This window comes from Struthio camelus, chromosome 16 (genome assembly GCF_040807025.1).
Source record: "Struthio camelus isolate bStrCam1 chromosome 16, bStrCam1.hap1, whole genome shotgun sequence".
NCBI classification, from domain to species: Eukaryota; Metazoa; Chordata; class Aves; order Struthioniformes; family Struthionidae; genus Struthio; species Struthio camelus.
The window spans coordinates 16,746,839-16,772,128 of NC_090957.1; the positions used below are offsets into that span (position 1 = coordinate 16,746,839).

Consider the following 25,290-nt stretch of genomic DNA (forward strand, 5'->3'; position numbering starts at 1 on the left):
GATAGGAATCCTCCCCACTCCCTCAGGGCCCCCCCTCGACAGGAACCCCCCCACTCCCCTCCAGGCAGAGCCCCCCCCATAGATGGCAGGCCCCCCACTCCCTCAGGACCCCCCCAGACAGGAAACCCCCCACTCCCCTCCAGGCAGGGCCCCCCCATAGATGGCAGGCCCCCCACTCCCTCAGGACCCCCCCAGACAGGAACCCCCCCACTCCCCTCCAGGCAGAGCCCCCCCCCATAGATGGCAGGCCCCCCACTCCCTCAGGGCCCCCCCAGACAGGAACCCCCCCACTCCCCTCCAGGCAGGGCCTCCCAACGGATGGCAGGGACCCCCCCCCTCCACTCCCTCAGGGCCCCTCCAGACAGGAACCCCCTCCCACTCCCCTCCAGACAGGTCTCCCCCCCATGGAAGGGCCCCCCCCAAGACAAGAACCCCCCACTCCCCTCCAGGCAGGACCCCCCCTCCCGACGGCCCCCCGGCCGTACCTGCCGCCATCAGCCCCTCGCCAGCCCCCACCGCCCACGGGGCCGCCACCGCCTCCCGCCCCGCCCACTCGCCAGCCGCTCCCACAACCCCCCGCGCCCCACCGCTATGCAGCAGCGCGCCGACGAGCGCGGCAGTCGAGCGCAGCCATGTTGGGGAGGTCAGGGCCGCGCCGCGCCACACCCCGCGGGCGGGAGCCTCCGGCACCGCCGCCATGTTGGGTGTCGCGTGCCTCCCAGCGCGCGTGCGCACGAGAACATGGTGCGGGCGCGTGCACGGCGCGGCCTGCTGCACTGCCCACGGGTGTGTGTGTGCACAACACAGGCTGCTGCACTGCCGTGCATGCATGCGTGTGCAAGGCTCAGCCTGCTGCACTGCCCACGGGTGTGTGTGTGCACAACACAGGCTGCTGCGCTGCCGTGCATGCATGCGTGTGCAAGGCTCAGCCTGCTGCACTGCCCACGGGTGTGTGTGTGTGTGCACAACACAGGCTGCTGCACTGCCGTGCATGCATGCGTGTGCATGGCACAGCCTGCTGCACTGCCCTGCGGACACGTGTGCAAGGCACAGCCTGCTGCACTGCCGTGCATGCATGCGCGTGCAAGGCTCAGCCTGCTGCACTGCCCACGGGCATGTGTGTGCACAACACAGGCTGCTGCACTGCCATGCATGCATGCGTGTGCATGGCACAGCCTGCTGCACTGCCCACGGGTGTGTGTGTGCACGGCACGGCCTGCTGCACTGCCATGCATGCACGCGCGTGCAAGGCTCAGCCTGCTGCACTGCCCACGGGTGTGTGTGTGCACGGCGCGGCCTGCTGCACTGCCGTGCATGCCTGCGTGTGCAAGGCTCAGCCTGCTGCACTGCCCACATGCACACGCATGCGCGGCTCAGCCTGCTGCACTGTAGTGCATGCATGTGCATGCAAGGCACAGCGTGCTCCCTCCCCCGTGTGTAGACGTGTGCACTGTGCAGCCTGCTGCATTACCGGCTCCGGGACATCAGGGACCTGGGTGCCCTCCCACCCCACCGAGGCTGCTGCAGCCACAAGCCCGGCCCATTCCTGCCCAGTTTCCCAGACGAGCCTCCCTGTGCTTTTCAGGCCAGTGGCGTTTATTGCCCGCGGGCGGCGGGAGCGGGCGGCAGGTGCGGGACCAGCCCCACCAGCCGCTCGCTGGCCTCCCAGAGCGCCCGCGCCAGGCCGTCGTCGCGGCCCGGCGGCCACGGCTCCTGCGGGCGGCAGTCGGCAAAGTAGCGCCCGCTGAAGCGCTCCAGGCCCTCCTGCGTGGCGCAGTGCAGCGGGGTCTCGGCGCCCTCGGCGGCGGTGCGGAAGAAGAGCCAGGCGAGCGGCACGAAGAGCGGCTTCAGCCAGCGCGGCAGGTGCCGGAAGAGCTCCGTGTTGACGAAGCCTGGGGCGGGCGCAGCGGCCGGTCGCAGCCCGCTCCCCACGGGGAAGGGCCCGCGCAGGAGCTGCTCGCTCGGCAAGGAAAGCCGCTTCCGCGGGGCGGCCGGAGGCAGGGGCGCAGCCGGGCCGGGCACCTCGACCCGGGGCTGCGGCATGGCAGGAGGGCGGCGCTGCGGGGGCACGGCGCGCACGCAGCCGCTGCGCGACCAGCTCGGCTGGTGCCTTCCCTCGTGAGCGCTGGGCGCTGGGCTGGCCTTGCAGCAGCGCTGGCACCACGCGGCTCTGCTGGCCGTGCTGCCCCATGCAAAGCGGTGCACCGTGCAAAGCGGCGCACCGTGCAAAGGGGTGCTCAGTGCAAAGAGAGGCACCGTGCAAAGGGATATGCTGTGCAAAGCGACACGCTGCGCAAAAGGATGCACTGTGCAAAAGTGCACCATCATGCAAATGGATGCACCTTGCAAAAGGATGCACCGTGCAAAGGATGCCCAGCCCGCCTGTCCCCTCCCGACGTGCCCAAATCTGGAGCCGGGAAGAGCAGCGTGGGGCCGTACCTGGGTGCACGGCGTAGCACGTGACATCGGTGCCCTGCAGGCGCGTGGCCAGCTCCCGGGCGTGCAGCACGTTGGCCAGCTTGCTGTCGCAATAAGCCTGGAAGGTCTGCAGCGCCCCGCGCACCGGCCTGCCCAGGGCGGCGGGGTCGAGGCGCCCCGAGCAGTGGGCGCGGGACGCCACGATGACCACGCGGCTGGGCGCGCTGCGCTGCAGCCGCTCCAGCAGCAGCTGCGTCAGCAGGAAGTGGCCCAGGTGGTTCACCTGGAAGGTCAGGCCGTAGCCGTCCTCCGTCCGGCCCCCGGCGCTCACCCCTGCGCGCACCACGCAGCGGCTCGCCCGGGGGGGCCAAGGCGGCTCCGCGCGGGGCCGGCACGGCCAGGCTGTCGCTGCCCGCAGCGCGCGCCCCCAGGGTGCTCACCCGCGTTGTTGATGAGCAGGTGGAGATGAGGCTCCTCACGCAGGAAGGCGCTGGCGAAGGCCCGCACCGAGCGCAGGCTGGCCAAGTCCAGGTGCATGAACCGCACCTCTGCATTCCCCGTCTCCTGCGGACACAGCGCAGGGCCTGGGGCAGGGCTGGGGGGGGGACGATCCAGCCCGGGGCGGGGGTGCACTGTGCTGGGAGTGTGTTGTGCTAGGGGTGCACCATGCTGGGGGTACAATGTGCTGGGGTGCGCTGTGCTAAGGGGTGCAGCGTGCTGGGGCTGCACCATGCTAAGGGCTGCACGGTGCTGGGGGGGGGCACTGTGCTGGGGCAGCACCATGCGGGGGGGGCAGCGTGCTGGGGGGGTGCAGCGTGCTAAGGGGTGCGCAGTGCTGGAGATGCACCATGCAGGGGGGCACCGTGCTGGGGCTGCACTGTGCTGGGGGGGCAGCGTGCAAAGGGGTGCACTGTGCTGGGGCAGCACCATGCGGGGGGGGGCCAAGCCGTGCTGGGGGGTGCACCATGCTGGGGGTGCACCATTCTGGGGCAGCACCATGCAGGGGGGCACCGTGCTGGGGGGGCAGCTTGCTGGGGGGCGCAGCGTGCTGGAGCTGCACCGTGCTGGGGCTGCACTGTGCTGGGGGGGGCAGGTTGCTGGGGGGTGCACCGTGCTGGGGCTGCACTGTGCTGGGGGGGGCAGGTTGCTGGGGGGTGCACCGTGCTGGGGCTGCACTGTGCTGGGGGGGGGCAGGTTGCTGGGGGGTGCACCGTGCTGGGGCTGCACTGTGCTGGGGGGGGGCAGGTTGCTGGGGGGTGCACCGTGCTGGGGCTGCACTGTGCTGGGGGGGGCAGGTTGCTGGGGGGTGCACCGTGCTGGGGCTGCACTGTGCTGGGGGGGGGCAGGTTGCTGGGGGGTGCACCGTGCTGGGGCTGCACTGTGCTGGGGGGGGGCAGGTTGCTGGGGGGTGCACCGTGCTGGGGCTGCACTGTGCTGGGGGGGGCAGGTTGCTGGGGGGTGCACCGTGCTGGGGCTGCACTGTGCTGGGGGGGGCAGGTTGCTGGGGGGTGCACCGTGCTGGGGCTGCACTGTGCTGGGGGGGGGCAGGTTGCTGGGGGGTGCACCGTGCTGGGGCTGCACTGTGCTGGGGGGGGCAGGTTGCTGGGGGGTGCACCGTGCTGGGGCTGCACTGTGCTGGGGGGGCAGCGTGCTAAAGGGTGCACTGTGCTGGCGGGGGGACGACAAACCGCGGTGCCCCTGCAGGGTTGCCGCCCCCCCCCCCCCAGGAAGCAGGGTGCCCGGGGGGGGGGGGCCAGCGGCGCTCACCGTGCGGATGCGGCGGGCGGCGGCCTCCCCCCGCGGGGCGCTGCGAGCCGCCAGGATGACGCGGGCGCCGCACCGGGCCAGCTCCAGCGCCGTGGCCGCGCCGATGCCGCCGCTTCCCCCTGCGGAGCGGAGCCGGGAGCGGGTGAGGCCGGGCCGAGCCGAGCCGGGCCGGGCCGGGCCGGGCCGGGCCGGGCCCCGCGCTCACCGGTGACGATGGCGGTGCGGCCGCGGAGCGGCGGGCGGGCGCGGGGCGGCGCGGGGCGGCGCAGCCCGCGGGACACCAGCGCGTAGAGCCCCAGCAGCAGCGCGGCGCCCAGCAGCAGCGCCGAGCACATCTCGCCGCCCGGCCCGGCCCGGCCCGGCCCGCTGCGGCCTCAGCGGCTCCCCCCCCCCGGCAGCGCCGCCCGCCCCGGTGCCGCCAAGGCAGAAGGGGGAGCGCCGAGGGCGCCAGGGGCCGGGCTGCTGCGTTTCGCAAGAGGAGCTGGCGAGTTTATTAAGGCAGACGTCATGCCGGGGGGAGAGCTCGCAAAGCCTTCCGCCTGCCTGCGAAAGGGGTTAGTGTTTCCAGGTCGGACCACAGCGCAGCAAACGGTAAATATGCGGCGGTGAGAGCCACGGGTCAAGGGGAGAGGTGCAGTCTCCTGCTAGCTAGGAGCCCTGAGCCATCCCCCCCCCCCAAAAAAAAACAACAGAGGGGGGCACCCCAAGGGGCGATGCCCTGCCCTCACCCCCTTGCACACCAGGAAGCTTCGTTCCCGCTCCCTCCCTGCAGCTCTAGCCCCCTGCCACATCCTCAGGCTGCCTCCAGGCACAGCCTGAGCCTAAAAGCCCCTTCCCACAGCTGCCGGGATCCTCCTTTGCGGTCAGATGCTCTCCAGCAGATCCGTGGTTGTGGTCACAGAGTTAAGACAGACAAGCAGAAAACAGAATGTGAAGTATTTTTTTTTCCTTTTTTTTATATACAGAATACAGGAAAGTTTCTGTAAAGTCTAAAACGTTACAATTACTATGTACAGTGGAACTAGCTGTTCTGCTGCGGGGAGGTGGCATATAAACAAAAGAGACAGACAGGTTACGACAAACGATCTGCTACAATAGACAATTTGAGGAACGTCATACCACATGTAGCACTGTACACAGCTTTAAAACATTGAAAATGCCATCACTGATGTATTTACACAGAATCCAACACTTTTCCTTATTTGAAATAAAAATAGGATGGACACCAGGAAAAGAACTCATTTCTCACTGCCCATAATACACAGTAGCTACTTGTAGTGCAACCATAGCAGGGAGGGATGGGAAAAAATAACTGTGGGAAGAAGAGCGTTTCTTTACATTAAATAAAACAATGATATTGTATAGATTTGCTGTATGAAAACTGTATTTCTCTTTTAATATAAAACTATTGTCACTGGCACAAAATAGAACAAGTTTCTGATTATTTTACAACTGCATGGGAACTATCTGTCAGAGAGAGTCCTCGAGTCAGACAGCGGTCACCCCTTGCTCTGACGCGTCCTGCTCTCACTGCAGTTTTCCTTTTAAAATGAAATGTATAGTACAAATATATGTGCAAATGCCCCTAAAACTTGAGCAAAAAAGAAAATTAAAAAAAGTTAAACGTTCTTCATTTCATGCAAACGGCGTGTGAACAGTCTCTGGGCCGACATAGAAAATCCCACCTTGGTTTGTACATTTTTGCATTGCAAGAGTCTGAGGGCGTTTCCTTACTCCAAAGCTCTCTTCCTAAAACTCCTAGGGAACAGAGTTGGACCGCAGCACGGGCACCTGGTGGGGTTTCAGAGAAAGCTTCTCCTCCAAGTCCATGTCTTGTACTAAGGCAGTGTCCCCCTTGGGCTGTTTGGTCGCAAATTCAGTAATGCTGAAAACAAACTGCAGGCAGCCCAATTTGATATAACTGCCATGGTGGAGCAGGGCTGTCCCCTCCCAGCCAGCCCCGCTGCCCCCTATTAAGCTAGAGCTGCTGGCTTTGCAGTTGCAGGGTTTCCGATGCTGCCCTTGTGCCTGGGAATTCATCACAGCTGCTTCTTCATGCGGCTCCTCTTCTTGTTTTCTGCTTCTGTGTCGTTCTGGAAAAGAAAAAACAAACACGTCAGATTCAGGCAGGCCAGAGTCAGACCAGAGGGTGGCAGCTTGTTTTAATCGACGGGCTACTGTTGAAGTGGCCCAAGAATAACATCCTCTAGCCACGAGGTATTTCAGTCATCTGCAGCTAGCAGCCGATACAAGAGAAAGAGGAGTCACCCCACAGCCGCAGAGAGGTAGAGAACAAATATTTACACACCTATTCTGGCAGCCAAAAAAGAGGAAGATGATCAGGTGGAGAACTAAAGTCATGTGGGTCATGGGATGCCCCGTAGCACAGCCCAGATCACTTACTCAGCATCTGGGAGGGCACGACATGTGCGCAAGCAAGCCACAGAAAACCCTTCAGTCCAATTCGAAAGCCTGCTGCCTGCCAGAGCTGATGTCAGGAAGGGACCTGGAACTTGGTTAACTTTAGCACCAGGGGCAGGAGCAGGGTTAACAGCTGAACGCTCTGCAGGCTGAGGCACTAGCCAGGCCAGCAGAGGAAGGTCTTGTGTAACCTGCGGTCTGGCTGAGGCCTGTGGAGAGACTCTCCCCCTTCTGCAAGAGGTACACAAACATTGCGAAACAAGCAGCACCGACTACGAGTTGATATATACCCACTCCTGTCCCCCTCTAAGAGCTTCCTATGTGTGCTACATGGGGCTGGCACCGTCTCACCACTCACTTATCACACTCTGCACTTTGGCAACAATACTGCTGGGAGGAGTAGGCGTCATCTTCTCGGAGAAGTCACACGAATACAGAACATTGTCCACAGTCGTCCCATGCTCACTGTAGTTCAACAGCTCATAATGCTTTGTATTCTGAAAAGGGGGAAGAGGAGAGAATCAAGACATCAAGACAGAAAGGCATCTGCCCATATTCCCCTTTGGAGCACTGAAACAAAGCCCCTCTCCCCCCTACCACCGCTGGTCACTTATTAAACACTCACGTTTAAATGAGAGCAGTTAAAATACACCTCCAGCTCCAGAGACCAGCAACCAAACTGCGTACATGGCTCACGCTCACAAAATGACTGGCTTTCCAGCAAGAGCTGCTCCCAGGCACAGAAGAAGGGCCAAAGTAGCTTTTAAGGGAAGTGGACTTTACCTACTGCGCTTGGATCAACAGATCTTTTGGAAATAGGGCTTCAAGTCGATTTTCACAAAGCAAGCACACCATTTTAACGGCCCAAACTAAATATACACTTAGTCTTAGAACTGTGCCTAAAAGGAAAGAGGTGTGCTTTGGAAAGCAGAAAAGATGGCAAAAAGGATGCCGATATACTGTAGCGACCACAGGAGACAGACAGTCTTGGATTTATGGGCCTTGTGCGGTCCCTGGAATGCCAGGAGACATTACCATGACATACAGCATTACATAAGCAGTGTAATGCTCAGCTGAGCTTTGCAGAGGATGTTGATTGAATGGAGGAGATTTCAGGCTAGCTCACAGGAACCATCTGAGGGCTGAAGAACTTGTCCTCAAGAGACTACGGAAGTTTAATCTAGTTACAGAAAGTAGCCATGCACAGGGGAGTACATTTTACTTAAGCAACCTACTAGATTGCAGAGAGCAAGGCCCCATAAGAGCCAACGGCCAAAAGCAGAGACCATGGAGTGAGCTACACAGGGGGAATTCTCCCTCTCTCGAGGGCGAGCACAGCCATAGGAAACTTTCCCGTGTATGGAAGAAGTTCAGTGTCTAGAGCCTACCTTACAATCAAACCAGTCTGAGGAGACGCTTGGTTCAGATGCGAGATCCGGATCCCATGTGAGCATTACTGAGTGCATAGCAGCAATGGCTAAAGCAGGAGGGTCCATGGGTTAATCTGGACCCTGCTCAGTAGCTAACTGACAAACGACGATACCAAAAACCGTATCTTGCTTTAAGACTGCTAAGAGACATCTCCAGGGGCACGTTTTTTGGTAGACCAGTCTGCCTGTTACTTCAAGAACAAACCTAACTGTGGACTGTAGTTAGGAGGCACCTGTAGGCCTCTGCCCATATGCCTAGAACCTAACAGATTTTTAGTTATATAATTTATACAGAGTATTGCAGATGGGCAGAAACAATTTGCACCACTATCACACCTGACAGCAAGAGACTTGGAGCAATTCCCCATTTTGTTCCAGCTGAGAGTCTGCATCGGCATGTAAAAGTTCACCTTCTGTTAACAACGCAGCTGGATCAAGAATATCAAACCATTTCTATGTCTTCTTCTTTCCCCAGATGCCAGCAGTGACAGCGCTTACTTGTGGTCAGCCTTTGTCCACAAGCAGTTAGCTCAGAGAAATCATGCTGGCAGAGCTCTGCGCTTCAGAAAAGGGTTTGACAGAAAATGCTGACACAGCCTTCATTTGAGTGAAGGCATTCACAATCCTGGCTCTTACTTTGTAGCCCACAAAGGAGCACCACACAAAGACAACCTGCTGCATGCATCTCTGGCTCCTACTGCCCTGCATGCCAAATAAAGACGCAGGCACTCACCTCATCATAAAATATGCAGGCATGTTTGCCGGACACATAGTTACAGTGACCATAGCTTGTAAGGCACACATCCATATCAGCTCCTGTCAGTGGAAAATACAAAACAGGCTCAGTTTGTTTCAAAAGAAAAATAAAAAAAAAGAAAAAGGATAAAAAGAACACAAAAAAAGAAACTGTCAGGCAGCAGAGAGCAAGAGACAGAATTAAACTTCAATTAGCAGAACAACAGGGGAGCAACTGCCTTTGTCCATGCTCCCAGGATTGCATGAATAATGCTGCGATAAGCCACTGAACAAAGTTTCAGTGGGGGAAGGGAAGGCTAGCTGCTACATGAAGCAGGAAGGCTGAAGAGTATTTCAGAATTACTGGGCCTTTCTAGAACGTTAGAGGAATTTGAGCAGAAAGAAATGAAAGCCGCAAGCAAACCTTAACTCTTCTCTCTGTCAGACACTAATCTCCAGGAAAGCTGTGTTACTAACTTTAATACCAACCAGGTTACAAAGGTGCAACCCTACATCAAAGGCTCGAGGAACAGGGAATTTCCACGTTTCTGGGTAGCGAAGAATCCCAGTACAAGCAGGCAGAATGGGTCTGTTTTCCTCAACACCCACTTGACAAATACATAGGGAGGGGCAGTGAGAACCACCCTGATCCTGAAAGATCAGGACTGGAAAAAGCTACTCACCTGTCCCAATGTAGAGGGTTCGATAGCACATATTAACTGCACCCCCCAAGCCCATCAGAGGATAGAACACCGCCCGGGCTTGCACTTCCTTCCTTTGCGCTGCAAGATAAAGAGAAAGCACTTGAACAATGTTATCAGCTACAAAGCTGCTTGACGCAAACCGTCCCCAGCGCTAGACTCTCCAGAAAGCACGGGTCCTAAGGAGGTCCTAATGCAGTCAGCTTTGGCCTTAACTCCAGTTCCCAGCCCTCTAGGAACGTTTGTGGATTATTCCTTTTTTTTTTTTTTTTTTTTTTTTTGCCAGGCATCAAGGGAAAGTGTTATTACCAGTAATCCACACAAGCCATACAACTGGGGGAACCTCAAAACTGAGTGTGAGCAACAACAGAGCCAAACTGAGGAGAACATAAGCTTCCTACTGCAAGCTGCTTTTTAATTTCTTCCACTATTGGGAAACAAAGAGTTGAATCTTGCTGTCAAAGTGCCACTTAAAAAAGTTTGGTGCTGGTCAATGTCGCCAACTTAACAGCTGTAATTTAACTTCTAGGTAACTGCAGGGAAAATGCACAGGTTGAACAGGCCTTTTGCAGGGATTAACCTAATTCCCAGGAGAGGATGATTTACTGAGCAGACTCCTTTTCTCTCAGGTTAGTCTTCACAGCACATTCAACAACGGCTTGTCCAGGACCGACTCTCTGAAGCAGCTCTCCGCCAGCTGCGTTCAAGTTGCACATGCTCACATGCCTGTGTTAACTGGGCAGAAAATCATCTTGCATGGAACAGATATCAAATTCTGGACCGTGTAGGCCTGGTCAGGATTTGAGCAGCTGTCTTTTGGAGATAAGTCCCTTTCATCCCCATAGTTCAGGCTTCTCCTGATGCCACATCTGCATGACAGCTTTATGCCAAGAGTGTGAAATCAAAGAACGGAACATGAGGATTAGGAGAGTTTGTTTGCAGAGTCACCGATGTCAAGAACATCGGCCAGATAAAGCAGCATTACTGGACATGCAGCACTCAATACAGCTGAAGAGTGCAGGTTCCCATTTCTACACAGCTGCCCTGCACAAATCCTTTCAGCTGTCTGGTTTTGATGACTCAGTGGGGCTCACTAGAAGTTTTAGATCTAGGATTTCGTCAGCAATGCTAAACAGTCAGCTGGATGCATCCATTCCCATCCAAATGGTGCAATGGGTTAAGACAGCATCAACCTGCCTTTTGGGAGGCAGACTGCTGAAGAATTTCCAGAAGTTGGCTGGCTTGGAGCAGCGCAGGAAAGCGGCTCATATCACAGCCTGGTGCTGTGACCTACAGCAGTGCTCAGCAGAAGATCAAAGTATTTAGGGAATGCTGCAATGCTACAGCAGCAAGCAAGCATGTGAACAGACAAGCATGGAGAGTTTCAGAAGAAGGTTACTGACACTAGCAGTACTGATTCTAAAGATCTTATCTTGGATATTTACCCCCACGCCTAGCAGACAGGGAGCAGACAACTGCTCCCACAAGGCGGCCATCCAGTTAGCACCTGAAAGCAGATTAAACTTACTGACGGTATTCAGAGGAACATGAAGCCACATTCCCAGTGCAGCTCTAGGTGTTAGCGATGCCTGTACCAGTGACCATAAACAAAACCCATGCTGAACTGAGGCCCCTGGAGAATTCACAACACAAGCGCAAGCTGTTTTCCATTATTTTAGCTGCATTTAGTGTTTCAGCTTCACAGTGACGTTATTCTGAGTGGGCAACGCCAACTTCACACTGAAGCATATATTCTGAGCCCCATTTCCTCCTGTTCATATTTGTCCCACAGGCAGCTTCTCCAGAAATAAAGCCGGATTCTACACGTTTCTGGCCCATCTAAAAGGGGGGCAAAAAGGGCAGCTGAGCCTTCCCCTTTCTTGCTAGTTCTAAGATGAATAATAAGCAACTTCACTAAAGATTTCCAGCAGAAAAATTAGGTGGTCCACTGACACTTTATTGAAGGTGTTTTCATTGCCATAGTTTGTACAAAATTAGGTAGAGGTACCTGAAGAAGTTTCAGGCCAATGGATATCCAGAAGGGAGGGATGAGAGGAAAGAAACGTGGAAGGTGGCATCTGCCAGATACCAAAAGAAGAGGGAAGACCTCCTTGAATGAAGAGCCAAGGTAGTGCCAAAAAGCTATGGCTCAACATAAATCAACTATTCTAGGGCTGCTCTTACCTTCAATGTGGTTTCCCATAGGAGACTGCTGATGGGAACTGACACTGCTCGCTATAGACTGAGCTTTGGAAGGAAAGAGCTGATGTATTCTCTGCAAGGCCAGAAACTTGATCAGCTGCTCATCCAGCATATTTATCTCAATCTCTGTTAATAAACAAAAAGCAATTAGTCAGTTATTCATGGAAAGGGTGCCATCTGAGCTGCAGTGGATTTAACTGTCCCACTTTCAAACTTGCCACTTGCTTCAACAGCACAGACTGACAAATTTTGCAATATCAAGAATTTTACACATAGGTGATCTATTACTTTATATAATTTAGTTTTAGCAGTGCGTGGGGAGAGCATGAGCTATGGCTGGAAACCTACAGTTCAGCCAGCAAGTGATGAAGGTCAGGGAACAGGGACTGGTAAGCTGAAAACCTGCTGTTACAGTTCAGAATCTACAGGTCTCTAGAGACAGACATTGCCCCTTTGGGCAGCAGGTTGGGTACTTCTTGTGAAGCTTCGTTATCTAGTCAAAAAGTCTAATTTTACATTAGAGGGGAAAGGAGTAACCACCTTTGGAGCAGCTCAGGCTCATTCTTGAGCCACGTGCTTTCATAGCAAGGTCAGTTAAACAAAACAGAGTAATTAAGACAAAAACATTAACAAGCTTTAAAGCAGATCGGTTGCCAATAGCTTAAGTATTTCTATTTGTAAAGCCCTTGGAGATCTGCTTTCTGGTAGCAAGCAGGTTGGCTAACCTCTTTTTCAAGAGCTGTCTCCACGTGAATGACAGTAAAAACAGCAAGCAGAGAAAGCAGAGATACAATGGCCCTTCCTGATAGCAGAGAAGTAGTCTGAGCTAAGCTGAGCAGTGGGGTTCACCCAAGAAAAGAGGGTCAAATTGGCAATGCGAGAAAGGCTGTTCTTCAGATGTAGAAGTAGTCACTGGCAACAGCCTCACTATGCTACTGATCGCTGTTTAGCAGGCTTCTCCTCCTGAAGTCAGTCCACTGAAATTTGGCATTTCTTGCCAAGCGCAACAAAAGGAAAATATAAATGTGCCAGTCTAGGAGAAGATCGACAGAAGCAGAATAATTCCAAAAATTAACTGACCCATTAAAGCGGCACCACTCAGGTGACTGCCTAACCACAAGATCTAGAATTGTTGGACTTTATACACATCAGGAACGCCTCTGGACTGCGGCTAGCACCATAACATGGGAGGGCTGCAGGTTTCTGCATGTGAATTCCACCTGGCAAGCAGCCCGTGCAATAAGGTTTTGATCATTCCCCAGAAAAGCTTCAGGCAGAAACACTTCATTGGCTTTGCTGCCTTGACAACACAAGTAGGGAAGCATGTGACATATTTAAGGTAATGTGTGCCCAGCCCCTCCCTCACCTGACTGCAACCTCTTTTTATCATCAGGACTTTTCCTTAAGCACAGACTGAATGCTCTAGGCGAGCAAACGCACAGAACACATAGGGCTAGCAGAGACCGATAAAGAACTAAATACTCACCGCCATCCAAAAATGCTTTCAGGGAATTGGTGAGGTCCAACATAGCTGCAGAATTTGAAGTGAGTGATGAGGGTAGAGTTAAAGCGCTTCCTATGGATAAGGTACTGGGACTGACCTTACCATCTACAGAGAAAGATGGTGCAGAGAAGACATGTCACTGTGACGTTCATGAGACATGCACCCAGCCCTCAGATTACACTTAGTTTACAAGCTGCTCAGAATGACTAAATTTGCTTGTAGCCATGTTTTGAAAAAGGCTCAAATTAGAGACCATTAGCTTTCTTCCCTTCACAGAAGGATGAGCCTGCCTCACACACTTTTCTCTCAACTTCGGTTGTCAGAGGAATTCTGGACCTATACGTTCAAGCTCCTGTTCCCTGTTTGAAGAAGCCATGAGAGACTGCAAGCAATGCCATACTGCAGAGATTGATGACATGAGCACTAAGTCCCCAGGAGCTTAAGAGCTTGCTAGACCTAGAGATGTTTTCTAAGTAGCCTGCCTAAGTCTGAACGTGTATAAAGAGTACATTCACTGTGTTTCGTTTTCTGTATAATTACCAAGACTTGGGTACACTTCACTGGCTGGTAAGACTGTGACAGTCATAGGCAGAGGTTAGAAAATAAGATCCTATTGCTTTGGCTGCGATTATACAGCTGAAAGAGAATGACAAACGGCAGGAAACAAAAATCCCTTTAATATGTATTAGATATACAGTTCTTATCTTGAGTTGATCTGCTTAGAACTACTGTAAGTCTGAAACTTATGGCAAATATGGTGGCAAATAATTCATTTTTGCATACCCAGGAGCAAAACGTTCACTCACTTCTCAGATCATTGTTTAAGATTTGCTATAAATACATATACGTACATACATACATACGCATCGTGTTAGATAAAATGTTTAGGCAGACTTTCTAAGTCTTTCACAAGAGTTGTAACTGCAGCACAATGTTTTAATATGCGTTGTGTAGAACTCAAGCTTTACACTTAAAGCAATGATTTAACATCTTAAGTAGTTGCAGAATTACATAGGGCTTGCAGGGCTCTTCAAATCACAAGCAAGAAGGTTTTTTTTGCAATATGGTCCCTTTTTCCTCTACCAGAAGTTCTCCCAGCCTCGTATTTCTAAGAAGGGCACAGTCAAGCTAGCAGCCTTACAGTAACTCAAGTTGGCTCAGCAACGAGCAAGGCACCCAGCTACCCCGCGAACAGATGTCAAACAAGAGGTAAAGCTCAGAAGTCACTCCAAAAAGGAATTTCTAGAAGAACAATATAAAGATGTTGCCTCTGTTGCTTGCAATCACCAGATCCAGACCGCTCCACACAAGCCTGACACTAAGCAATTAGGAACTGCAAGAGAAGTAACAGACAGCTCTGCTGCATGCTTTTCAGAGAACCTCCACAAAGGGTTTAATAGTAAGTTTTGAGCTGATCTGGAGGACGGGAGAAGGAAAATGCTTTAAGTGAAAGCGTATTCGAGCAAAATTTAAGAGTCGTGGGGAGTCACTCTCACGCTCATTTATCAAAATCTTTGACTCGATGCTTTTATATTGAAGAATGGGCATGTGCACTTTAACAGCAAGGTTTCTGGAGACAGCTCAAGATAGAAATGGTATATCCAGTCCATAACTACCCTATATTAACAGACTAGCAGATACTAAACAGGCTAAGGTTTTGGGAGAAATTGTTTCTCAGACGTCAAGGCTGTGCAGCTCAAGACTTAAATAATCTGCACAAGGGCACAGAACCATCACCAGGACAGTCACCTCATAAAGAGATCATGGGATCAGAGAGACAAGACAGCTGCTCTTGTGAAAAGGACTATCTTGCAACCAAGCTAATACTTTAAAACAAATCAGTAGTTTTAAGGCAGCACTGGAGTGGCCAGTTGTCAAAACAGCAGCCAATAGATTTAAAACTGCTCTTAATTTCCAGACTAAACTGATCTGTCTTGAGAAGCAGGATGGCAGATTTCCCCTGTCAGCTACATGAACTCGGCAAAATAAATCCCATGGTTCCCACGAAAGTGTCAAAGACAGAAGAGACTCGACAAACTTCTTGTTGCTCTCCACAGTAAGTTTAACTCCGCAGTTAAATCAGGGCAGAAAGCAAGAGTCTAGGGGTTCAGAAGTAACACTTAGCTTTCTCAGCCTGGGGGGGGGCCAAGACCAGCTGTTCAACACTTACCTGAAGGTGGTGCTGGTGAACAGAATCTGTTTGTGGATCCAACTGCAGAGATCCCATCTCCTGTAGCTTGTGGAGGGGTGAGAGCCCTAGTGGCAGTCAGAGGGGAGCCCATAGATCGCAGGTCTGCTGTCAGTGGCGGTCCTATCTGTGTCTGGACATTCTTTCTTTGCAAAGTGCTGGTGGTCTCCAGGCTGGCACAGGAGCTCGATATGGAAGTAGGCATACTCGCGACCGGCACAGAACCCCTTTGTGCACAAGAAACGGGTCCTGCTACGTTCTCCGTTTTGACAATGGTTCCAATCGTGTGATTCAGAAGTCCACAAGTTGCTGGGGGTGTGAGGGGCCTAGGCCACGTTTGCCGATGAGATAAAACGGGTATTGTATTACCAGATCCAATTAGCCTCTGGGAGTCAGTCAACTGTGCTGAAGGTTCGGAGGAAACGCCATAGAAATGAGGACCATTTACTTTAACGTCAGAGGCTGTCGGCCCATTAGAAGTCCCGCAAGAAGACACCTTCTTGGATTTATCTATACAAGAGCTGCAGTTGACATCTTCCTGTGACAAAGTCTGCTGGGATTGCGAGGAACTCAAGGAATTCTGGGTGGTAATCCCTGAGGTGCAGGATGACATGGAATAGAGGGAAGGTGTGGGTGCCTTGTCAGCTGCCTGGTAAGGGTTGGCGAGTGAGCCATCTGCCACAATAACAGGCTTAATATCAGCCTTCTCTGTTTGTTCAGAGTCCCAAAGCGAAGTCATCTGCTTAGCAGATAAATGTTTCAATATGCTGCACTGGAGCGCAACAACACTACAGAGCCACTGGGAGGAGGGAAAAAAGTGCATTGTTAGCTTCACAGGCAGACAGTACTCCAACCCTCAGAAGTTACTCCATCCTTCACCCAGTTCAAAGAAATTCAGCTGCCTTACTATGATGATCGTCACTCAGATACAGTGTGGTAGTACAGTATCTGTTCTGATGCTAATCTAGACTTGGGAGAAGACGTTGTCTGAATGTTGTAACACGAGCACAACCAAAATTAAGTACAGTTTATCTCTGTGCTGGGAACAGTACACAGGGGAGCTGAGATTACAAGCAGGAAAATGCAACAAATGCACTTCCTCACCCTCAAACTTTTCCCTCTCTTCCCACATTAAGTGTTGCAACTCTTCAGTCAGCCACATATACATCTTCCACTAACATGGGCTTCTCTCCAAACACAATCTACTAGCTTGCTCTGTAGCACGCTAGAGAAGAACTACCTCGTATTATAGGGAGACACCTGCCAAAGCAGGGGTGGAAAACACCTTTCTTCTACACAAAGTAGAAGACCACCAACGTATTTGTGTAAAGTTTTAAGCTCTGGGGTGCTTCTTGGGTAAATCCAAGCAGAGATGAATCATTCTATTTTCTACTTCCTGAAAGAGTTAGGTAACTCTCCACAGACGCACCAGGTTTTTGGTTCTTCCCAAGAAGCTTGCATACGTGGATGTGCACACACCACAGAGAAGAACCCTGTCTCAGCTAACAGAAGGACTCTCAGACTACACCACTGATTGCAAAGCAACACGACTTCGCACCGTGGAATCCAGCAGGAAATTTTGTATGAGATTTAAACACTTGTTTGACCTTCATTTAAAAGCCCGAGTGAACCAGCAATAAAAAGCAGCCCAGAAACGTGATGTTAGCATACAAATAAACATGTCAGAGAGCAGTCTCACATAATCCAAGTGGAAAGAACTTCCCCTTAGCCAGGGAATAAAAATGGCAACTAGACAGAAAGCCCTCAGCTCCACATTCAAAGCCTAAAGACTATTTCACCACTTTCCCAAAGTGTCAAATAAGGAGTTTTACATTTCACCTCGAAAGGCAAAATGAAGTTTTAATGGGCAAGGGCGTCAGAGACGAGACACGTTGTCACCTCCAGACATATGATTTTGAGATTGGTTTCCTAGACAACTGCTCTGGTCACGACTGGAACGGAAAAGGATCTTTGTACCAAAGCAACTATAGACAGAGTCCGAGCATTTGACTTCATTTACCTCCTGTTGTTCTGACTGGCTGGCTAAGTGCTCAGTGTTCAAAAGGTGCTTCTGCAAGGGTTCCTCAGGGATCCCGTTACAGATCAGCTCGCCATCTCTAATAGCTGCAGGCGCAAGTAACGGGGGTGGAAGCCGGTATTGGGATTTTATAGCATCAGGAACCTACATTGTAGAGAAAGAAGATCACACGTGAGAACAAGTACTCAAGAATGACTAGTTAACAAAGTGCCTTACCAGCACTACACTTTGGAGTCAGAAAGCAGCAAATCCTAAGAACCCAGCAGAAAATACATTAGACGTTTCAGGGACCAAATTCTTCAATTGATGCAACGGTGCTGAAATTAATAGGCTTCATTTGCTTAGGTCAGGCATGACTTCAGTACAGTGTGGCGACTATAGCACAAAAGAAGCCACGCAAAAAAGGCCAAATAAGAAGGGAAACACTTCAAAATACCTGTATGGTATTGTGCAGGCATTCTGGCTGAAAAATATTCTTCCAAGTTTAGCACAGTACATGCAGCAGCCCTGACTCTGACTCTAGAATCATCTTCAGGAAGCTCTGCATTGTACTTCCTATGCCTATGCTAGATTTAAAGGCTCACTTCTAATAGCCTTCTAATAGCTGAGCCTTATACTTGGCAGAGTAAAGAGTTTCTTAATTCCTACAGGCAGTGAAGAGTAACCGCTCTGGACTGCTGACTTTCAGAACTCTTGCCGATTCATTTGTTCGGACACCATCTTCTTCCTCCTGTCCCAAGAGCTATCCCTATGGGGCATGTTGGCTTCTCTTCCAAACTAAAATTCATGTATGGGTAATTTCACCAACATCTGCTTGTTTACACTCACCTTCAAACCTTTTCTCTTCACTGATTGAAGAACTCTGCGATTTGGAGGATGTTTCTTATGGATTCGGTTTAAGAAATCCACTTTGACAACATGCTGAGATATAGTATCCTGGAACCGGTCAAATACTCGGCACCGATTACTCAGGGTCAAGTTCTTCTGGTTCAGCTGGATGATCAGATAATGCCACAGTAGTTAGGGATCTGTAGGTCATCCTAATGCAGCCTATGACTTTCATAATGCCTCGTAGCACTGGCAGTGCAGCATCAACTCAGCTTTAGACTATTTGTTTCCTGCAGCACTAACCATTTCTGGTAAAAGGTATATTGCTGGAGGTGAATAAGAAAGTATTTAGAGGCCTACTAGGAGGCATCAGTGCTCTCAGAAGCAGTTTCTCTGGACACAAGCCCTTTGTTTCAGCCCCCTGTTTCCTGAGTATTTAGTTTTAAGGACACTTTTTCCACAAATGAAAACACCCTCTTGGAATGAAAGTTTTTTGGGGGTTAAGCATGCAAAGAATTATTCCCCTATGTGTAGCTCTGTGCTGCTTTGTGTTATAGTTCTGGAAGCTTATCTAGGTTTTAAGGAGTTCTGTCCGAAAACTAGACAAGCTGTCAGTGAGCCACAGTTTGAGCTGTTAGCTTCAGTTACAGGAAGGAGTTCCCTCATCTTTATATTTTATTGCAGATAGCAGCATGATATTCCTTTGGAGAGTGCGTTGCTTGCAGCAGGAGCTTTACAAGCGTTAAAGGAGCAATAAGAGCTCAGGAGCTGTTTTACGTTTGTTGTACTTTGTCCTTTAATGGACCTGACAGGTTCCAATCCAGCATCCAGTTACCATACTGCAATCACAGTCCTGCTTACCACCACATGTTCAATGTGATTTGGGCACATCCATCTACCCAGAGGCATGGCAGTAAGAGGTGGCTCCAGACAGTCCATGTGGAACAGGAGTGGGCAGTAATCGCACTGAATTAGAGGTGCCACTCTGCAACTCCTGAAAGAGATAGCCGTATCTTATTTCCCATACGCAATATTCAGTATGGAGAGAATTTACTGAACGTGCAGGCAAGCTTGGTTAACCACTTCAGCTTATTCTTCCCCATCAATTCCCCTGAACTATGTTACTTGCATCTAAAGTTAGGCTTCAGATTTGTAATTTGATCTATACTGGCCTTCTGCAAGGCCCACTTGAGGCAGAAGGACTTGCCCATGCACACGAGGGCTTTTCAGTCCAAAAGAGGTCCTCTGGCAGGAAGAGATCCCTTTGCTGAAAAGCTGCAAGCACCTGTCAGATTCACATAAGCAACTTTTCAAGTTGACCTTGTGCATTAGTTCTGAGTGACTTCATCCAGAGCAAAATTCAGAGATCAAAAGGAAATCTCAGATTTAGGTTATTGCAAATTTCCTCGGAAGCACCTTGTGTGAAGCCAGGAAGTTTACCTCAACAAGACTGAGATGCTCTCATAACAAGTCTTAAACTCCAAAAAAGCTACTATGCCCAATTCCGTAGGCTTTAGAAAAGTCCTCTTCTCTAACTGACAACTGATGACTAACAAAGCATCCCCACCATAAAGGCCCACTTGAATCTCCAGCCCACTTCCAGAAATTCACTCAGACTGACTGGGTTCCTGAAATAAAGTTTTTCATTTTCAGTGGAATTTTGGGTTGGGATTTATCTGTACATTTTTTCCCTGCAGTTACAACAACAACAACATTTTATACTGTTTTTGATCTACTAGTTCAGCACAAGACTTCTATTTGCTTGCCTCAGGCTTATATCTCTCTCAGTAGATTTGTTTCCTAAAGGTCACCTCCTTGCATTCTTCCTTTATGAACCATGAAGAAGCGTCTCCATTTTCTAAACCACCACCACTTTAGAATTTTTCTTACGAGACAAATACTGAAGACAAAATGGCTTAGTCTCTTCATGTTCCATTTTAAAACCTTTCGTAGCAGCACAGGACTGCAGAAGCCACACCTACGCTTACCATGGTCAAACATCTGTTATTTAGCAAAGATGATTATTCTCCCATTTGTTCAGAGGATTGTAAGCAAGTACTGAAGGGGAATGGGAAAGGAAACAGGTCATGTACTTTATTCAGTGAGAACTTTGTTCCTGTGAAGGGTGCAGCCACACCAAATAACTTCCCTGAAGAGTCAAGTACCTGTTGCATGTGAAGCAGACTTTCACCGGCAAGGGAACCAAACCATTGTGGTCTAATTCGTGTTGTGCTTTCTTGACATTCTTTCCTGTGGTTTCTTCCTTTCTCCTCCTCTTACTAGTACCTAAAAGTAAATTAAAAAGGGCCCTGGGTTACCCACATAGCACAGGCTTGCTTCCTGATAGATACACATAATCATCTGAGGCAGAGGCAAACAGAAGAGGCAAAAAGAGCTAGTTAGGGAACCCTTATCGACCACTAAATCTGGCCTTAAATGACAGGCTAATGGCTTTAAAGACAAGCATACTTTATACTTAATCATTCAAGTGACATCCTACATGTTAAGTCATTACTTGACTAGGTTATTGCACCCCAAGTCAAAAATCAGGTATTCGGACAATTGGAGGAATTTTCTTCAGATTGATGATCTAGGCTAAGCTGACAACAGAAAGCATGTGTGCTTGTCTGTTACAGGCCCTGACGGAGGTGGAGCCACTGGCAGTAGCAGAGCCCCCACAGCTCACAACCTGGGGGAAGTAAGAGGTTGCCTACTGTTGGACAGTTGGACAAAGACCAAGGGTACTCCTGCACCCTACGCTTTCACCAGTGTCACTGGAACCAGACCTACCAAGGAGCCAAGAGGGAAAAAAGCCAACATGGCAGCTGGATGCACCTGTGGAGACCTTTACCAAGACTAAGTAACCCTTCACTCACCTGGAAGTGCTGTGGTGCAGGTCAATTCATTCGGCAACTGGAACTGCGTTGGGTTCCTTTCCATGGCAGCAGCAATAAGAAGCTCAAAGGGTCGCTTCAGCTGGGGCTGCCCACAGTCCATTTCTGCAATGGCAGAGTCATCATCCACGTCAATTATGTCCTCATCGACATCATTCTGCTCTGAGTTGGGGGTCTCGGTGCTGGCATTGGATGTGGGAGTGCCAGGCCGGCTTGCTCTCCTTTCCAAGATCCTGGCATGCGCATTAGCCCTGATGCTGCTGCTAGACCTGTCCAACAGGTCTGCGTCACTGGTGGGGGAGGTGGTCCTTTTCCCAGATTTGTCCACCAATCCATTTACCTGCCCCAGCTCTTTCTTCTGTTCTCGCTTCTGCACGACATGAATAGGCAGGCTTATCACGGAGGCCACAAAAAAAGCACATCAACCTTGACAAATATGCAGTTGAAGACAAACAGCATCTGAAAAAGCTAGAGCCACTTACTACAACTTCCCTCATGAAGTCATTAAAGCTTTGACCTAGTAAAAACAAATTTGGTTGTAGCTAACATACATCTAGTCCTAAATACTTGGTAAATCAGACAACTCAGTTTACTCTGCTAACCAACACTGAGAAACTCCATGCTAGATCATTCCACGTCGATGTAGTCTATTAACCCTTGCAGTGCGTCCAAATCCATTATGAAACGAGAAGGTCAGCTTGAGCACATACAAGCACAATACACAAACAATGCTTGGCTATCTCTGATGACAGGACTCTCTCGAGCAAGGCAGGCAGGGGGAACTGCAACAAGAGAAAAACAATAGCCTGGCAATCACCGAGAGATCCATTTTGCAACAGGAGGGGACGCTGCATGGCCTAGTAAGAGCAACCGTGTACCGCTCTATTGCCTGACAGAGTTACCACTATGGATGAACCAAAATATTCCATCACTACGAAATGGTCTGTAAAGGAGGAAAGTGTTATCAGGCAGTTTTTCATACAGAGAAGTTGTTTTGTTTTGTTTTTAATTTGCGACCTTCGTTTTTGCTGTTGGCAGATGCCTGAACAGTACCCTGGAAACATAACAGGGCAGTAGGTTCAGCAACAAAAGGCTGAGTATTTCTTCCAATCTGTTTTGGTGTTACTTCAACTGAACAGTTGCTAGATAGTTTGGTGCAGCTTCTAAACCCTCTGCTACGCAGTCTTACATAGCCACAGCAATAAGATGTTTACGTTGTGCAAGACAGCTTCCTGGAGAAAGAGCATCAAGGAGAAAGAAAAAAAGAAAAAAGAGAGAGAGAGAGAGGCCACAAGCTTGCTCAATCACCTCCTCCCATCCTGTTCAACAGCCCAGGAAGTCATAACTCACTGTGATTTCACCCTCTGCTGAAGTGCAACTGCTGTGAAGTCACACTTCTAAAAAAGCGCACATTAACCAGAATCACAACCCTGATGCCAAAGCTGCATTACCAGGACTCCCATTTCACCTACAGACAGCTCACCTCCTTGAGCACAGGAGCCATGTCCTCTGTGCCTTAGCTTTCCCTCCTTTGCAGAAGGGGGGAAGAAAAACACAGTTTAAGAGGCACAGCTTGACACAAATGTATCAGGCGCTTCAGCATTATGGTTTCTAGTAGCAAGGTTAACACTACCAAAAGGGTTCCATCAAGAGACCTTAGTTTTCTTTAAGCCTGTTCCTAGCAAAGCCTTTATCAACTGTGAGCACAAGGAGCAGTCCTGGCGGTATACGTGCACACATGAAGAGGAGAGGAATTTATAAAATATAGGGTTCGCATTTTAGATGGACAGTCAGAAAGACAGAGAGCATGCTTACTACTAGAGGCTTTACCTTTCTGCGTACAGTGCAGCGGTGACACATCCACTCCCCTGGAGGCAGCATTTCCTCACTGAGCGGAGGGTTGCTACAAGAGAAAAACAAAATAATGCTTTACTCTTATTTCTGAAAAGCCTTTTCTCATTTACAAGTAGTCTAAGCCAGGTATCTTTGCAAGTTCCAATTTCAGGCACTTCCTCCTTTCCATACAGTGATACCGCCCACTTCTGCTCCCCTGTACTCCGCTTAGCAAGACACCTCCTGTCACCAGTGAAGTTATAGTCTTCCATGATACCCATCTCACCTCCACGATGCTCCCCGGTTTCAAAGTGAAAGATAATCTTAGAACTGAATAGCAAAAATAAATGTAAGATTCATTTGTGTGCTACACACATATCTCCTCCCAGTACCTACTCTTCCTTAAATAACTTGATTATTCAATGTAACACTATACAACCCTGAGCAGCAAGCACAGTCATATACCTCGGCATTTCTGTCACTAGAATTTGCAGTGTGAGTCCAACTGAATAAGCTGCCATGAAGTCTACTCACTGCTTCTAATTTACTCCATCCTTGAGCGCACTAACTTAATGGAGGAAACCACTTTCTATCTTAAGACAACCAAAATATTCCTAAAAATGCCTTCATATCTACAGCTTGTCTTGGCTATGAAACGCAAGATACATCCTACTCACATGGATCTACACTTACTGTAAGAGCTGTACCACATCGAAATGACATTCTCGTTTAGACGCTAGAAATAAACCAAAGCAAATTAGATGAAGGAGTAAGGAAGGCTATTCTGAGAAATGATATTCCTCGGTTAAAGACACAGCAGCATATGTTAGATGATATACTTTCCTTACAAATCCTACTAGCTTATGTACTTTTCAACACTCCTTTATCATTAAGATTTGTCATTTTAGTGAACTGCTAACTGTTGCAGGAAAAGCATACATGCTGTCAGATAAACAGCTAGTTTCCATATAGCAGTGTTAAGCAGAACTTTTTAAAGTATGCCTTACAGATGGTAGAGATACTTAGCAGAGTTTTTATGCTGCTAAGTCTTTTCTTTTATGCTGAAAACTCAACCGATGCGCTACCACAGGACCTGGAAATTCAGTTTTCTAGATCACCAGCCCTGCCTTGGCTATGGTGGAACTGACCAGGTTACAAGATGATCAAACGGTAGCATGGCCACACCAGCAAATAGCTTACTAAACCTGCTGAGAAGCCATCTGAGTGAAGGTTTGGGGGTGTGTGTCGGGGGGGGGGGGGGAAGAAGTACTACAAAATGTGAATAGCATTCATCTTTAAATGTCAGTATGTGCCCTACACATGAGATTGAAACAAGGCATTTAAAACTTCAGCAGCTAATTAAATTGTTCACTTCAGAGGTCTCTATACACTTTGTTGCATCTTCAGACCAGTATCAAACTAAATCCAGGTGAAGCTTTAAGAAGTCTCCAAAATTGTCAAACTAGAGATGCTAAGATGTGTATTTATTGGCCAGCAAGATCTGTGCTCTGCAGCAAGGGGAGAGGCTTTCTTCCTAGAGACTCCTACTCCTAGCACAGGGAAATTGCACAGGGTCCCAGCTTCCAAGCTTGAACTATAAAAACAAACACACTTCCTTTGTTTAAGCAAAGTCCCAGAGAGCCTTACCCTGCGCCTGCTAGCATTTGACAGAAACCTTCCACAGGTACTGCAGCTATTGAGGGTCATATTCAATCTTACAACACTTTGCCTGGAAGACTGAGGGAAGAACACAGCAAGAACCAAAATGGTAATAACCTCAGCATTACTGAATTCCCCAGAGTCTGACACCAGCAAAGCCAACACATCTGGCAGCCATTTTGAGAAGGAGTGCAGGATTTCAGAGGCCTCGGTCTTCCAGGCACTCAGAAACACAGCGCTCTGTCTATGCTCGAAAACATACCTGCACCTTATGTTTCTCATTTCCTGGAGGACTTGGATGAACAAGAGATCGGGCTCTAGATGACAGTACCAAAGCCTCAACTACTGACAGTTTACATGAAGTCTCAAATTTTTGGCTTAAGCAATAACTCCCTCCTAGGCCAATCTAATCTTTTGCCAATAGATTTGGGGGGTGAGGGGGAAGAGTAACAAATGATCCCAGAGTGCTTGCTGCACTATATATCCATTTTCAGTCCTAAGACAGATCCTGCGCTAGCTCAGGTTTTACCACTGCTAGAAATAAAATTCTTGGATCTGTCATTACGGTCAGTATGGATTCATCTGGCCCATTCCCCCCTCCCAACACCCCAAGGACAAGAAACCACAGACTTCGATTTGTTTGTAGTGGATTTTAGCCTTCTGAAGCTACTG

General features: G+C 50.1%; 2 protein-coding genes and 1 long non-coding RNA gene across 5 annotated transcripts in view; 1 reads left to right on the forward strand and 2 right to left on the reverse strand.

Moving 5' to 3' along the window:
- Positions 1 to 1,485: 1,485 nt before the first annotated feature.
- DHRS13 (dehydrogenase/reductase 13) lies at positions 1,486 to 4,542 on the reverse strand. The gene is made up of 5 exons (XM_068909420.1): positions 4,391 to 4,542; positions 4,186 to 4,304; positions 2,859 to 2,982; positions 2,440 to 2,751; positions 1,486 to 1,892 (listed from the first exon to the last, which is right to left on the reverse strand). Exons 1-5 carry the CDS (start codon positions 4,518 to 4,520, stop codon positions 1,597 to 1,599), a joined length of 981 nt encoding a protein of 326 aa, XP_068765521.1. The 5' UTR covers positions 4,521 to 4,542; the 3' UTR covers positions 1,486 to 1,596.
- An 8-nt stretch (positions 4,543 to 4,550) lies between these two features.
- Positions 4,551 to 13,697, forward strand: LOC138061147 (uncharacterized). The gene is made up of 2 exons (XR_011134782.1): positions 4,551 to 4,776; positions 9,759 to 13,697. It is a non-coding gene; the product is annotated as an uncharacterized lncRNA (long non-coding RNA).
- PHF12 (PHD finger protein 12) overlaps positions 5,107 to 25,290 on the reverse strand; it is a 33,540-nt gene continuing 13,356 nt past the window's right edge. The window contains exons 3-15 of one of the 3 annotated variants that reach the window (XM_068909415.1): positions 22,957 to 23,029; positions 21,109 to 21,496; positions 20,398 to 20,518; positions 19,094 to 19,226; positions 18,233 to 18,397; positions 17,387 to 17,548; positions 15,349 to 16,165; positions 13,161 to 13,283; positions 11,657 to 11,800; positions 9,455 to 9,553; positions 8,770 to 8,852; positions 6,965 to 7,103; positions 5,107 to 6,278 (exon numbers count right to left, since the gene is read on the reverse strand). In XM_068909415.1, coding sequence (XP_068765516.1) covers positions 5,944 to 6,278; positions 6,965 to 7,103; positions 8,770 to 8,852; positions 9,455 to 9,553; positions 11,657 to 11,800; positions 13,161 to 13,283; positions 15,349 to 16,165; positions 17,387 to 17,548; positions 18,233 to 18,397; positions 19,094 to 19,226; positions 20,398 to 20,518; positions 21,109 to 21,496; positions 22,957 to 23,029 — 2,782 coding nt within the window. In that variant the 3' untranslated portion in view covers positions 5,107 to 5,943. The remainder of the gene's footprint in view (positions 6,279 to 6,964; positions 7,104 to 8,769; positions 8,853 to 9,454; positions 9,554 to 11,656; positions 11,801 to 13,160; positions 13,284 to 15,348; positions 16,166 to 17,386; positions 17,549 to 18,232; positions 18,398 to 19,093; positions 19,227 to 20,397; positions 20,519 to 21,108; positions 21,497 to 22,956; positions 23,030 to 25,290) is intronic. The other 2 variants (XM_068909418.1, XM_068909419.1) reach the window with 2 other exon arrangements.

What these genes read in the sequence shown, in the direction of transcription:
- DHRS13 (XM_068909420.1), bottom strand. Translation starts at nt 4,520, where the DNA reads ATGTGCTCGGCGCTGCTGCTGGGCGCCGCGCTGCTGCTGGGGCTCTAC. An exon ending in CCGCACCGCCATCGTCACCG is followed by an intron (nt 4,305 to 4,390) that starts GTGAGCGCGGGG and finishes TCCGCTCCGCAG; the next exon opens with GGGGAAGCGGCGGCATCGGC. An exon ending in GTGCTACGCCGTGCACCCAG is followed by an intron (nt 1,893 to 2,439) that starts GTACGGCCCCAC and finishes CGCCCGCCCCAG; the next exon opens with GCTTCGTCAACACGGAGCTC.